The 12,265-nt window shown below is 48.2% G+C and overlaps 1 protein-coding gene across 1 annotated transcript in view; it reads left to right on the top strand.

Annotated features, from left to right (window-relative positions):
- Positions 1–511: 511 nt before the first annotated feature.
- LOC149328505 (glucoside xylosyltransferase 1-like) overlaps positions 512–12,265 on the top strand; it is a 50,890-nt gene continuing 39,136 nt past the window's right edge. Inside the window, exons 1-2 of the mRNA XM_089559002.1 lie at positions 512–806; positions 5,709–5,715. Coding sequence (XP_089415128.1) covers positions 512–806; positions 5,709–5,715 — 302 coding nt within the window. The remainder of the gene's footprint in view (positions 807–5,708; positions 5,716–12,265) is intronic.

The raw sequence follows: 12,265 nt of genomic DNA, 5'->3' as shown, positions 1-12,265 counted from the left end.
ACGCCATGCTGCGAAAAAAACATCACATAGGATGTGTTGCTAATCTTGTAGGGTTCGGCGAAACGCGACTCTGGGGTGATGTCCATGACACTGCCGAATTTCACTCTGCGTATGAAAGTTTTGGCGGCAAACAGACTGGCAGAGAGACGGGCACACGGCCTGATGGTTAGTGCCTGGTTGTTGCTTTAGTTAAGCTTCCGCCTATATCGATGATGAATTCAGTGTAGGAAATGGCATTAAGTAAATCTGACTAGTTATCGCGGGTCATATCCCTTAAAGTATGACGTTTCCCTCGCGGGAAGTATGTTTCTCTGCGGAAATTGCGAACGGAGGAGCTTTTTCAGTGTGTTGTACGCCATTTGTGCAAAAACATCGCAATGAAAGGCAACTGTCCTATTCCAGCATATTTTTCGCAAAAGATGAAGAGGTGTTTTGCTCAAGCGCAAGCATGTAAAACTCCTCCGATCTTAAGTATTTGACGCACTCTGTTCCAGTGTGAAGCCAACTTGAAATGAGTTCCGTGAGAATCCCGAGCTCCTTCAAGACAGTCATATTCCTGAGCCTGCTGTTCATCGGGGTTATACTGGTGACTGTGAGGCCACGGCTCGTGCCTTCTTACCTATGCCTTCCAGGGATTGACATGAATGACAGCATGCGGTGGTTGCTTTCTGCAAACGTGGAGGCAAGTGCTAAGACCTTTGCTATCCTAAAGCAACTGGAGACAAAGCTCAACGGCTTTGCTGAGGCTAATACCACCAAAGCTCAAGAGGCTACGAAGCTTACTGCTTCCACAAGCAAGAGACCAGGTCTCAGGTAAGTGACAGCTTAAGGTGCCCACCTAAAGGCAGCTTGTGAATGAAAAGAAGGATCCACTGTTCTCAATACTTGTGTCTCATAACTATCAATATTTCATTAGAATATCGTACGCCATTAGAAACTAAAATCTTCAGCCCCTTCTGCTGTCTCTTAGTCGGCACTTCTCAATAACATCAATGCCGTTTAATAACTGACGTCGACCGTTAAGTATTAGAGGTGCTCAAACAATTTAGGGCTACTTCTAAGCATTGTTTGAAAACAGCATTTTTTCCACGAGAAATACATGGCTTTAATACCTTAACGCAAATAATCTGCCGGTGCATTCCTGAACCTTTGTGGATAATCCACCTTTGGGGTTGTCCTTTTCTTGCCCTTTTATCTTTGCTGTAGTCTTTGGTTTCTCCTCTGGTGATCCAAGCAGTGCTCCCGTACGCACCGCGGACAACATAAAAATGTCGGAGAGTAAACACACACTGTAAGGAGTTTCCCAGAGAGACACGGCGGGTCTGCATTACGGTCGGTTTCGAGGTCTTCATTTAGTAGACGTGTGTAGTGCACCCTTGTCCTGCCAACGAGGCCGATGACAATAACGTTTCAAGAGGCGACGCTGCCTACGTTCCAGCTACTCCTACGCCTTTTGTGAGGATGCATATGGGCTAACGCATGTTTACTTGTGCTGGTCAAGGTGACAACGTGGCGCGGAGTTTTGGGTACCCCAGCCGATTTTTTTCGAACGGATGGTGAGCTTTGTTTTTCGATGAAACAGAAAAGTCATATTTCATGCTGCGTTTTTTTGGCATTATTGCAGACTTTAGAGTTTGACGCTTTAGTAGGGCTAATACAATCAATTAGAAGTGCTCAAGATAATATTGCAGCCCGATGTCCCGAAGGAAAATTGTCTGGGTCACCCCCTGTCAGAGATACATAAGTGCACAAGCTTTGTAAATGAGCAGGCAAATATAGACGAAATAAAAATTACTAGTAGAATTTCCGGCAAGCAGTAAGTTTTTCAAAGCCTAGCAAGGGGAGAATTTTCACACCTGATAAGAAAACATCAGGATGCACTAAGAGCACGGCACAAAAATAAATAAAATAAGTCTTATACAAATGCAGTAGAGATAAATGCAAATAGCGGAAAGCGGAGAAATCGAGACATTCAAAATGAGGGGCAAGTATGGGCGCCCACCGTTAGAGTGTGGAGCAAAACGAGGAGTTTAGGTCAGCTCAGGCATGGCTTAAAGCTGAATCAGTCGAGATAGATGGCTTTCAGTAAGATGGAGAATGCGGTCTGTGATGCAGGTAATTTAACAGTTAAGACTGATGAGTGGAAGTGTATTATAGAAAAACTGCACTTTTTCACATTATGAGCAATCAATTTGGTATTATATCAATTTTGCAGGGAACAGGGTGTTGCTATTCACAAGATAAGATACGGAGAAACAAAGGAAGTTTAATATAATCATAACCGGCACCATTCATCATAATGTGTAACTGCAGGTTAATGATGTGTCTATTTCAACAACGTTTAGGTCAGAGTAATAATGTCAAGCAAAGGCAGTGTGTGGGGTAAAATATAAAACTCGGAACCTTGATTCTGCAGAAGAGAAATACATGGCAAATGACTCGTACAAATATTTCCCCATGATGATGCAGAATAATTAAGGCGACTTTTAACGAAAACGTACTGAACAGACATGCGAATACGGTGCGTAAAGTTATCTCTAATGTTAATTACAACTCTTGTCCTAAAATAATTTTTTTGCTAATGAAAGTAGTGCACAAGGTAAATTTCAGATGGGTGTCAAACATGATGCCGAGAAATGTAGAGGATTCGTAGGAATGGGCGACTTGACCTCGAATCTAAATATTTGATATTGTGAGTTTACGAAGTTTATTGAAATGTCATATAACAATCTGGCCTCATATCGGCGAAATGTTTGTCGGGGCCCCAATTTCAGGACTCCGCTCTCTTCCGCAAGCCTCTTGGCTCGTCTAACCGACAATATCTGGTTGTCTAAAATTTTAGCTAGTGAGCAGTGCCTACCACTGATTCCAATTGGATTGGATATGTGACGTTTTGTTGTGTGATGTAGAGTTTTGGTCAAACGTCGTAAGGCCATAGCGTTGAACTACAGCGAAATGAATGCTCCTACAATGCTCCGTCATTCAAACCATTCAAAGCATAAGTCGAGCAGGCAGCTTCTCTGCCTTAAGTACAAATCTCTTGCTAGCATTTCAAAGAACTTCGGTCTTTCATTGTGCCTTAATGGCTCTCTTATTCGGATCCAGCCAAAAGCTGAAGTAGTGGCGGCAGTTTGGAGCTGTTCCTCCTTTTCGGCCACGCATAGCTTGGCTGACCATATTGTGATATCATCCGCATAAAAGGTTTTTTTCTTAAGTCTTGGGCGGGTATATTTTTCTGGCCAGGCCGATCATGGCGATATCGAAGGATATTGGTTGGATTACCGCCACTTAGAGGTGCTGTTATTCGGAGGCTGGAAAGTTATGGTTTCCACTTCTTGGAAATTTAGCTTCGCATTCCTTTCGCTCAGGAAGATTCGTACGAGATTTACGTTTGCTTCCCGTAGTTGCTGTTTGCTTGTCCTTCCAATATTTCTTGGTGGCTCACGTTGTAAAAAGTCTCTTTGAGATCTAGATTTATGACAACCCGTTCTCCTGCATGTGGGATGTTGACGACTTCTTGTTCATTTAACTGGGTGAGGATGTCTTCTGTCCAGAATTTGCTCGCAAGCCATGCAGGGTGTTCGGGGTCTGCCCACTCTTGCTCAGGAATTGTTGCAGTCTGATGGTCACTGCCCTCTCGAAGGCGTTTCCTAAGCAGGATGTAAAGGTGCCGAGTACATGAACCAACTAGCAAGAATGACCTTGGATAATTTCTGCTACTCTTTGAATGGGATCCTGGGCAGGACCAAAATATCACGAATTTAACATGAAGAATTTAGTGGAAAAAAAGACCAACACATTACCACAGGTGAAGGCCAATTAAAAATCACCGGAAAGACTAGCACCGACATTCTCGGGCCAAGACGAAGACATCCCTAAGGACATAAAAATTATATGTTCCGGGGACTTTTCCCCTATACACATTTATTGAGAAAGTTAAAACTCAACCGGAAATCTAGAGTAAGACGAGCGCATCACGACAGAAGAAGTCTGAAATGGAATAGAAAAATCGACGGGCTACACGACTGCAGGGGTTCATCGCATATCTAACGCCACCACTGGCATGAGCGACACAGCCGCACTTGCTGTCACAATATTCATAAATGACCACTGGAACAAGAGCATCACGCTTGAAGAGCGGAAGCACAACGAATTAATCATGTTAGCCATGCCCGAGAAGTAACTAATGGTTGAAAACTTCAGAACAATTCTGCTCAGAGGCTGCTAGTAACTATGTTTTAGCACATTATACTTTAAGTTTGATATGAGCGAAATATTGATACAGCTCAGAAGTGGACGAAGAAGAAGTGCTTCGCCATCTCGCTGGTGACGAGGAAGAAGAAGTGGTTCGTCTGCTTGCTGGTGACCGCTCGGCAGACTGGAGCAGTTCTTGTGTCTCTGTGTGCTGTGTAATATTCGTGACAAATCTGGTGGAGGTCAATGACAGCACCGTTCGTGTGGAGAAAGTCAAGACCGAGGATCAAGTCCCTCGAACACTCACGGAGGACTACAAACTCGCCGACGTACACAAAACCATGGATATCGACACGAGCTGTGCACCTGCCGGCAGGGATAATCAGGTGACCCCCAGCAGTGCGAATGCTAGGCCCCGACCACCCCGTCAATACTTTCTTCAGTTGTACGGCAAGGGCCAGGCACATGACAGAATAGTCGGCACCAGTATCCAGCAAAGCGGTCACGTCGATTCCGTCAATTTTGACGCACAAATCGGAGGTAGCGCGTCGGATGCTGTCGCTACTCGCTCCCGGAGAAACATCGTCGCGTGGTAGTGGCGCAGGAGGATCTTCACAAGTCCCGGCATCAGCGGCCTTGCCTCCAGAGGCCGCTGGAATCAGTTTTCCCGGCGTGGACTGGGAGAACGGCGTCCGGAGTAGCCTGCGGCTTGACGGGGGCTTGGAGAACGGTAGCGTCGCGGCGACGGTGATCGAGCCTCCTGGTGGCCTGACGTGATGTGGTTCTGGCGCGACGACAAATGGAATGCTATCTCCTGCGGTCGTTCCCCGTTCTGAGGGCACGGGTCGTCCGGCGCGAAACCACGCAGGCCCACGCGGCGGTATGGGCACGCCCTGTAGAGGTGACCCGCCTCGCCACAGTGATAGCAGAGGGGCCGACGATCCGGGGCACGCCACACTTCGCTCTTTAGCGGCCGCTGATAGGCTGGCGGAGCGTCACCACGAGGGGAGCTCGACGAGAGCACTGCTGGAGTCGCGGCAGTGACGTCGTGCCGAGGGGCCTGGCGCAGGACGGACGCATACGTGGGCCTTGCATCAGGCTGGCGAGGAACCTCGGAAATCTGGTGCTGTTGTGCTGCCAGGCGCACCTCGTCCCGGATGACTTCGCTCAGTGGCGTGAAAGATGGCGTCTCGGACGGCGTACGGAAGGCCTGCAGTTCTTCTCTGACGACGGATCGGACCAGCTCGCGTAGAAAGGCCGCGTCGATACCGGGAGGCATGGAGATGGGATCAGGCCCGAAGGTGTTGACGTCGCGATTGTACTGGCGGGCTCGCTGTTCCAGCGTCTTCTCCATAGTTGCCGCCTCGGTGAGGAACTCTGCCACAGTGCTTGGTGGGCTGCGCACGAGTCCTGCGAAGAGCTCTTGCTTGACACCCCGCATGAGGTGGCGAAGCTTCTTGTCTTCTGTCATGTTGGGATCCGCGCGCTTAAAAAGGCGAGTCATGTCCTCGTAGTACATGCGTACACTCTCGTTGTGGCGCTGGTTGCGCGAGTGTAACGCAGCTTCTGCTCGCTCTCGACGGTCTGCATTCGGAAAAGTGGCTTTAAGATTGCGGCAGAAAGCTTCCCAGGACGTAAACGAAGCTTCATGATTTTCGAACCATGTCCGAGCCGACTCTTCAAGTGCAAAATAGACATTGTGGAGCTTACGGTTGTCACTCCAGCCGTTGTAACGGGCAACCCGTTCGAATATCTCGAGCCAATCCTCGGCGTCCTCGAACACGTCGCCATGAAACAACGGGGGTGTTCGTGGCTGATGACAGAGGATGTGCGCCGGGAGCGTGGTCTCAGTTGCCATGGCAGCTGGTGCCTCCGAAGGCCGGGGTTGCGTCGCCCTGGTTGCAGCCGGAAGGAGTCCAAATTCAGGGGACGCTCCACGGAGGCGGCGGCCGCGGCGCTGGTGAACTGGGGTGAGATCCGTATTGGTCTGTAGCCTACGCGGGTCTGGAAGCGTACCCCGCACCTCCACCAGATTTGTCACGAATATTACACAGCACACAGAGACACAAGAACTGCTCCAGTCTGCCGAGCGGTCACCAGCAAGCAGACGAACCACTTCTTCTTCCTCGTCACCAGCGAGATGGCGAAGCACTTCTTCTTCGTCCACTTCCGAGCTGTATCATTGGCTCAGAAGTGGACGAAGACGAAGTGCTTCGCCATCTCGCTGGTGACGAGGAAGAAGAAGTGGTTCGTCTGCTTGCTGGTGACCGCTCGGCAGACTGGAGCAGTTCTTGTGTCTCTGTGTGCTGTGTAATATTCGTGACAATATCATGAGGCTAGTTTTTTTCGTGCTAGATTGAAATTTGACTTGACACTGTAAATGAATCTGCACAAAGTGCATGCTTTTTATTACGGATGCTAAAATGTTAGGCCGAGTTATTGTGAGAAATTCTTATATGGTTGGTACGACAACTGCCCAAAAAGACTAAGGCAAATCCAAAGTAGCAGAGGGATTCTAATTCTTGGAGGTATAATATCGTTAATTAAGTTAAATAGTTTCTTGAATATAAAGAATACATCAGTGGAAAATAATCCATTCTCTATAAATTGTTTATTTTCTTATAGGAATACAATTTTTCCGCTCTTTGGACAAATGAGGGTGCAAGCTAAATTGGAGATCTGCTAACATCGTTGATTTAAGATGGTCGTTCATTAGACGATCAACGATTAGATTAGCTATTCCTTTTCTAGAACTGACGGGAATTGGATTTCAGTAGTAAGATACCCTTTCTTGTTCGACAAGAAAGCACGGCCGCGGTCACTGAGAATTTCTGGAGGAGCGTCGTGATGCAGGACGAAGGGATGAAGAAGGAAGAAAGCGACGTAGCCAGCAGTAGCCGCATGTAGGGCAGCGGTCTCAGCATACCGAGTGAGGTGGTCCACGGCGTCTATAACCCATCGATTCCCAGCGGTCGTGAAGGGGAGCGGCCCATATAGGTCGATCCCCACACGACGAAAGGGCGAGCCGGGCACGGTAATGGCTGTAACGGGGCAGTCGAGGGGTGAGGTGGCGACTTCCGCTGCTGACAGGGTGTGCAGGAGCGAATGTAGCGACGAAGGAAGTTGTACATGCCCCAGTCGGAGTCTCATTCCATGCTAAAATCAAAATAACGGCAAAAATAAAGTGGAATGAGAAAGAGCCTGCACCTGCGGAGCATCAACAGGCTTAAGCCAATCAAAAATAAAAGAAAAGGGCCCAAATGGCCAAAAGTAGAATTTGGTGGAAAAAGCCAATGGAAAAAATAAAAGGAGGGCACGGTAGCATTGTGTCCGAAGGGCTCAACGAGCACAGAGGGATGATAGATCCTCGGAGAGCTTCTTTTATTTACAAAAGCGATGATGGTGCCAAGAAAGAGAAAGTAAAAAAAAAGGAAATCTTGGAAATGACAAGAACATATGTACAAGAAAATTACAATAAATAGTAATTCACAAAATTATAATATTTACAAAAGAAAAATATTTATAGCAATATTTACAAAAGGAAAAGAAAAGGAGAAAGGGAAAAGAAAAGGAAACTAAAATAGGGAAAGAAAAAGAAAAGGCAGGAAAGGAAAACAAAGGAGAAGCGAGAAAAGAAAAGGAAAGTAAAATAGAGGAAAGAAAAGGAAAAGTGAGAAACGAGAAACAAATTGGAGGTGAGAATAGAAAATAGAAGAAAAAGAAATGAAAAGAAATGATTAGGACATATGTACAAGAAAATTGCAAAAGGAGTAATATTTACAAAAGTACTAGTAATTACAACAGAAAAATATTTACAATAAAATTAACAAAAGAAAAGAAAGAAAGAAAGAAAGAAAGGGAAAAGAAATGAAAAGTAAAATAGGGAAAAGAAAGAGAAAAGTCAGAAATGGAAAACAATTTAGAAGCGAGAACAGAAAAAGAAGAAAAATAGAGAAAAGAAAAGAAAAATCAGAAATGGGAAACAAAAGAAAAGGGAAAATAGAAAATAGAAGAAAAAGAAATGTGATGGGTATGGGTATGATGAGGAGAGGCACAAGTTGAAGCCAGGTGATGCAGGTCTATGGCTCGTCAATCCAGGAGGCAGGTGAAAGAAGGTCTCGGAGGACGAGTAGAAAGGGAGAAGGTGAAGATCTTGAAGGCGTAGGAAATGGGTAAAAGGCTTGTGAAGTATAAGTCAGAAGGGAAAGCAGTGGGAAAGAAACGTGGGCGAAATGAGATAGGTACTGAAAATGTGCCTCTCGTACGTGATTTTTATGAAACAGAAGAGAAAGAAAAAGGGAAATTAAGAATTGAAAAAGGTTAGTTAGGAATAAGGAATGTGTGGAAATTATTTGGAAAGTGTGAGAGAAGAAGGAAAATGAAAAGGAAAGGGAGGTGGTGTATAGAGTTAAGGAGAGTGATGTAAGAAATGTTAAAGAAGAAGCGAATAGAAAAGGAGTGAAGCCAATGTATGTGTAATTGTAGTGTAAATGTGTGTATAGGAATGAGAAATAAAAGAAAAGTGTAATGTGTAAGTATTCTGAGTAACCGAGACACACCGCCACAGAGAGGAGGACACACCAGCATCCACCCATGATGGGGCCAAATGTCCCCCCTGTGGAAGCGGTACTCAGTCATGTGTATGTGTATATGTGAGGGAATGTGTCATGTGTAATGTACTAGCGGCGTGAATGATCGGGGAGCGACTGACTGACTACGGACACAATGCGGGGTAATAGAGCTACGGTGCGGCGGTCATCGAGCCAGGACCGCCACACCGCAGTGGTGTTTGTTTGTGTTTGTGAACGTGGTAATTGTGTAGCAATGTCTTGTGTAATTGGACAATGTGTTGACAAATAATGAGGCACATCACCGGTTGGATGACCACAAGGACATGACGGTGATGATGCAAGTCCAAATCGGTGAAAATAAAATGGGAAGCGGCCATGACCGGTGAGGAGTGTTGTTAGTGGTTTGGGTGGTGGAATTGTGTCGGGAATGTTATGTACACTGGGAATCCAGGAATAAATTCCGGTTCCCTCGTTGTTGTGTTGCCACCAGTGATGCCAGTGTGCGAGTACAGTGTTGTGTAAGTGTTTCCTTATGGATGATCGAGTTAGAGTGGATCGTCTGATGCGTGTGGATCGGCTGGCGCGAGATGCGATGATGTCCGCGAGTTCGTTACCGAGGACTCCAGAATGAGATGGAACATGGTATAACACCACGGGTCGAGCCTGTGTTAACGTATGTAATGATTGCTTGATGTGAAAGATACGAGTGTCTGTTGTGATGTAATTGTTTAATGTTTTGAGAAGGGATAAGCAATCTGTATATATGTGTATAGGTAGTGTACCTGGTAATGTTAAAGAATATGTAATGGCCTCCTGGAACGCAATGAGCTCTGCACCGTAGGCACTGGATGAAAGCTCGACCCGAAAGCGACCGACTGAAATGAGATGTTCCATGGAATCAAACATGACGTATGAAGCGCCAGCCGATGTTGTTGTGAATGAGCCGTCTGTGTATATGTGATATCCGTGTTGACGAGAGTAAGTGGATATGTCTGCTGATTGTAACTGTGTGTGTGGGAATGAGACGGCCTCGACAGGGTGCTGAAGCGTGTCGTCGTATGGTGCCGCCACTTCGGAGGCGCGATACGTTCTAGAACCGAACGTGACGTCCAATCTACGTTCGAAGAGCGCAAACTCCACATTCAACCGGTCAAGGTCGAGATGCAGAGGAGGCGCCCGCAACAGAATTTGGAGCGCCCTCGTGCTCGTAGTGGAGTACGCCCGGACCAACGGAAGAAGCGGGGCCCTTTGTACGAAAACCAGTCGAGCACGTAATCCCGAGTGGGGACTGTCGGTCCACCACACAGGGGACGCGTACGTGAGGGCCGGCAAGACTACCTGTGTGTAAAGTGCTCTCAGCTGGCCGGGAGCCGGCGTGCCGCTAAGCCGCAGGAACGTGCTAAGGCGCGCAGAGAGCATCTCGGCGCGCTCCTTGAGCAAGTCCCCGTGAGCTATGAAGGACAGGGTGCGGTCGAAGACAACGCCTAGCACTCGAACGGAGGGCCTGAATTGCAGGCGGGCTCCGTCGAGGCGAATGGCGGGAGGTGTGCGTCCCATACTCCCTCGGGGGGGGGGGGGGAGAAATGAGAAGGCACACCGTCTTCTCCCTGCTGATGGAGACCCTTGCCCCCTTCGCCCACGAGGCTACTCGGCCGAGTGCCTCCTCCGCGAGAGCCGTTAGCTGCTTCCTGCAACTGCCAGGCACAATGACGACAACGTCGTCTGCGTAGGCCTGGAGCGACACACCCTCTGGCATCGGCAGCTCGAGCAAACCACGCACAACTATGTTCCAGAGGAGCGGTGACAGCGGAGATCCCTGCGGGCTCCCCAAGGTGGGACGCGCAACCGCGTCGCCCGCATGAGAGCGGAACACCACCTCGCGGTCCGACAGAAAGGACCGGAGCAGGGCGCAGAGGTTTCTCGGACATCCCCATTGTGCGAGAGAACTGAGCACAAGGGGATGCCATACACTGTCGAAGGCGCCCCTGAAATCGATCGAAATGAGTATGGCGTGGAGGCCGTCTGTGCGGAACCCTCGTAATTTAGAGACTAAAGCGAAAAGGGCCTGTACGGCGCTTCGCTGTCTTGTGAAGCCGAATTGGTTGGGATGAAGTAAATTTTGGTGGGCCATGAAGTGGTAGAGGCGACCACAGAGAAGACGCTCGAGCACCTTGCCTAACACCGAGTTCATGACGATGGGACGATATGAAGTGTCTGCGTGTTGTGGTCTGCCAGGTTTGTGTATGAAAATGATGCGGCCCTTTCGCCAAGCCACCGGGAAATGGCCGAAGCGAAGGGCCGACGAGAACACGGTTATGAAGAAGTGAGGGTGTTGTGTCCAGAGTGTAGTGACGACACGCGGCGTGAGGCCGTCGAGGCCCGACGCCGTGCCCTGCTTGATGCGAGAGAACGCTATGTCTACCTCGCCGTAAGTGAAGGGCACGTCGTCGGGGCCGCCCAGCGCAGTGTCCCGCGCCAACGATCTTATGTGCGTGTGCTGTGGTAAGTCTAATGTGATGTCGTCTGTGGCAACGTGTGCAGTGAGCAGTGTGTTGGCGGTTTCGAGTAGTGATGTTGTTAGTGTTCCGTCTGGTCGCTGTATTGGTGGCAGTGTGAGTGGTGCACGTAAGCGTTGGAAAGCAATTTTGAAAGGCCGGCCGAATACTCCGCTCTTAATGAAATCGCGGGCTAACGTCTGTGTGTCTATGTGGCGTGCCTCGTCGATGTGTTGTCTGTAGACGCGGAGAGCAGCGTAATAAATGTGTCCGTAATGTTGTCTAATTGGATTGTGTTTTGTGCGTTGGTAGCGTCGTCGTAGTGCACGCACACGTGACCTCTCAGATGTAAGTTGAGGTGTCCACCACGACACAGGTAGGTGTGTTTGTGTTGGTGCGGGTCTGAGGGATGAGTGTTTCTTGCGTGACTTGTCAATGATGAGGTGTAATTTGTCAATGATTGTGTCAATGGCGTCCGCCGAAGCCAAGCGGACGCCGGCCACCGCATCGAAAAATGGATTTTGTGACATGTCATGTAGTAGTCGTGTAGTTCCTCTATATGTAAGTCTGCACTGTCTGGATGTTGAACGTGTTCCGAATATAACTTCAATGTGTTTATGTTCGGAAAGTGTACTTGTTTCAGAAACCAGCCATGTGTATGGTAACGTGAGCATGTGAGTGGAGGCAAATGTTATATCAATCCAACTGTCTGTGTATGGTGGGGAGTACGTCGGAGGGGATGCCGGATCGTTTAAAATTAACAGGCCTGAGGACATTGCGAAATTTAGCAGCTCCCCTCCCCTGATGTCACAAATATGTGGTCCCCAGGCCGTATGTTTGGCGTTGAAATCGCCCCCCAATACAACCGGCATTCCCTCCGTCAGGATGAGTGCGTGTCTAATGTCATCGAATGTCTGAGTAATTGGTGTGTGTGGTGGAGCGTAGGCTGAAATTAATAAACATGATGCGGTGGCCGTGGAACAGATGACGGCAACCACGCGTGTT

Source organism: Amblyomma mixtum, chromosome 9 (assembly GCF_055824585.1).
Source record: "Amblyomma mixtum isolate Tamu chromosome 9, ASM5582458v1, whole genome shotgun sequence".
NCBI classification, from domain to species: domain Eukaryota; kingdom Metazoa; phylum Arthropoda; class Arachnida; order Ixodida; family Ixodidae; genus Amblyomma; species Amblyomma mixtum.
Note: the sequence above shows the minus strand (reverse complement) of the source record. Positions and strands in the feature narration are given on the sequence as shown.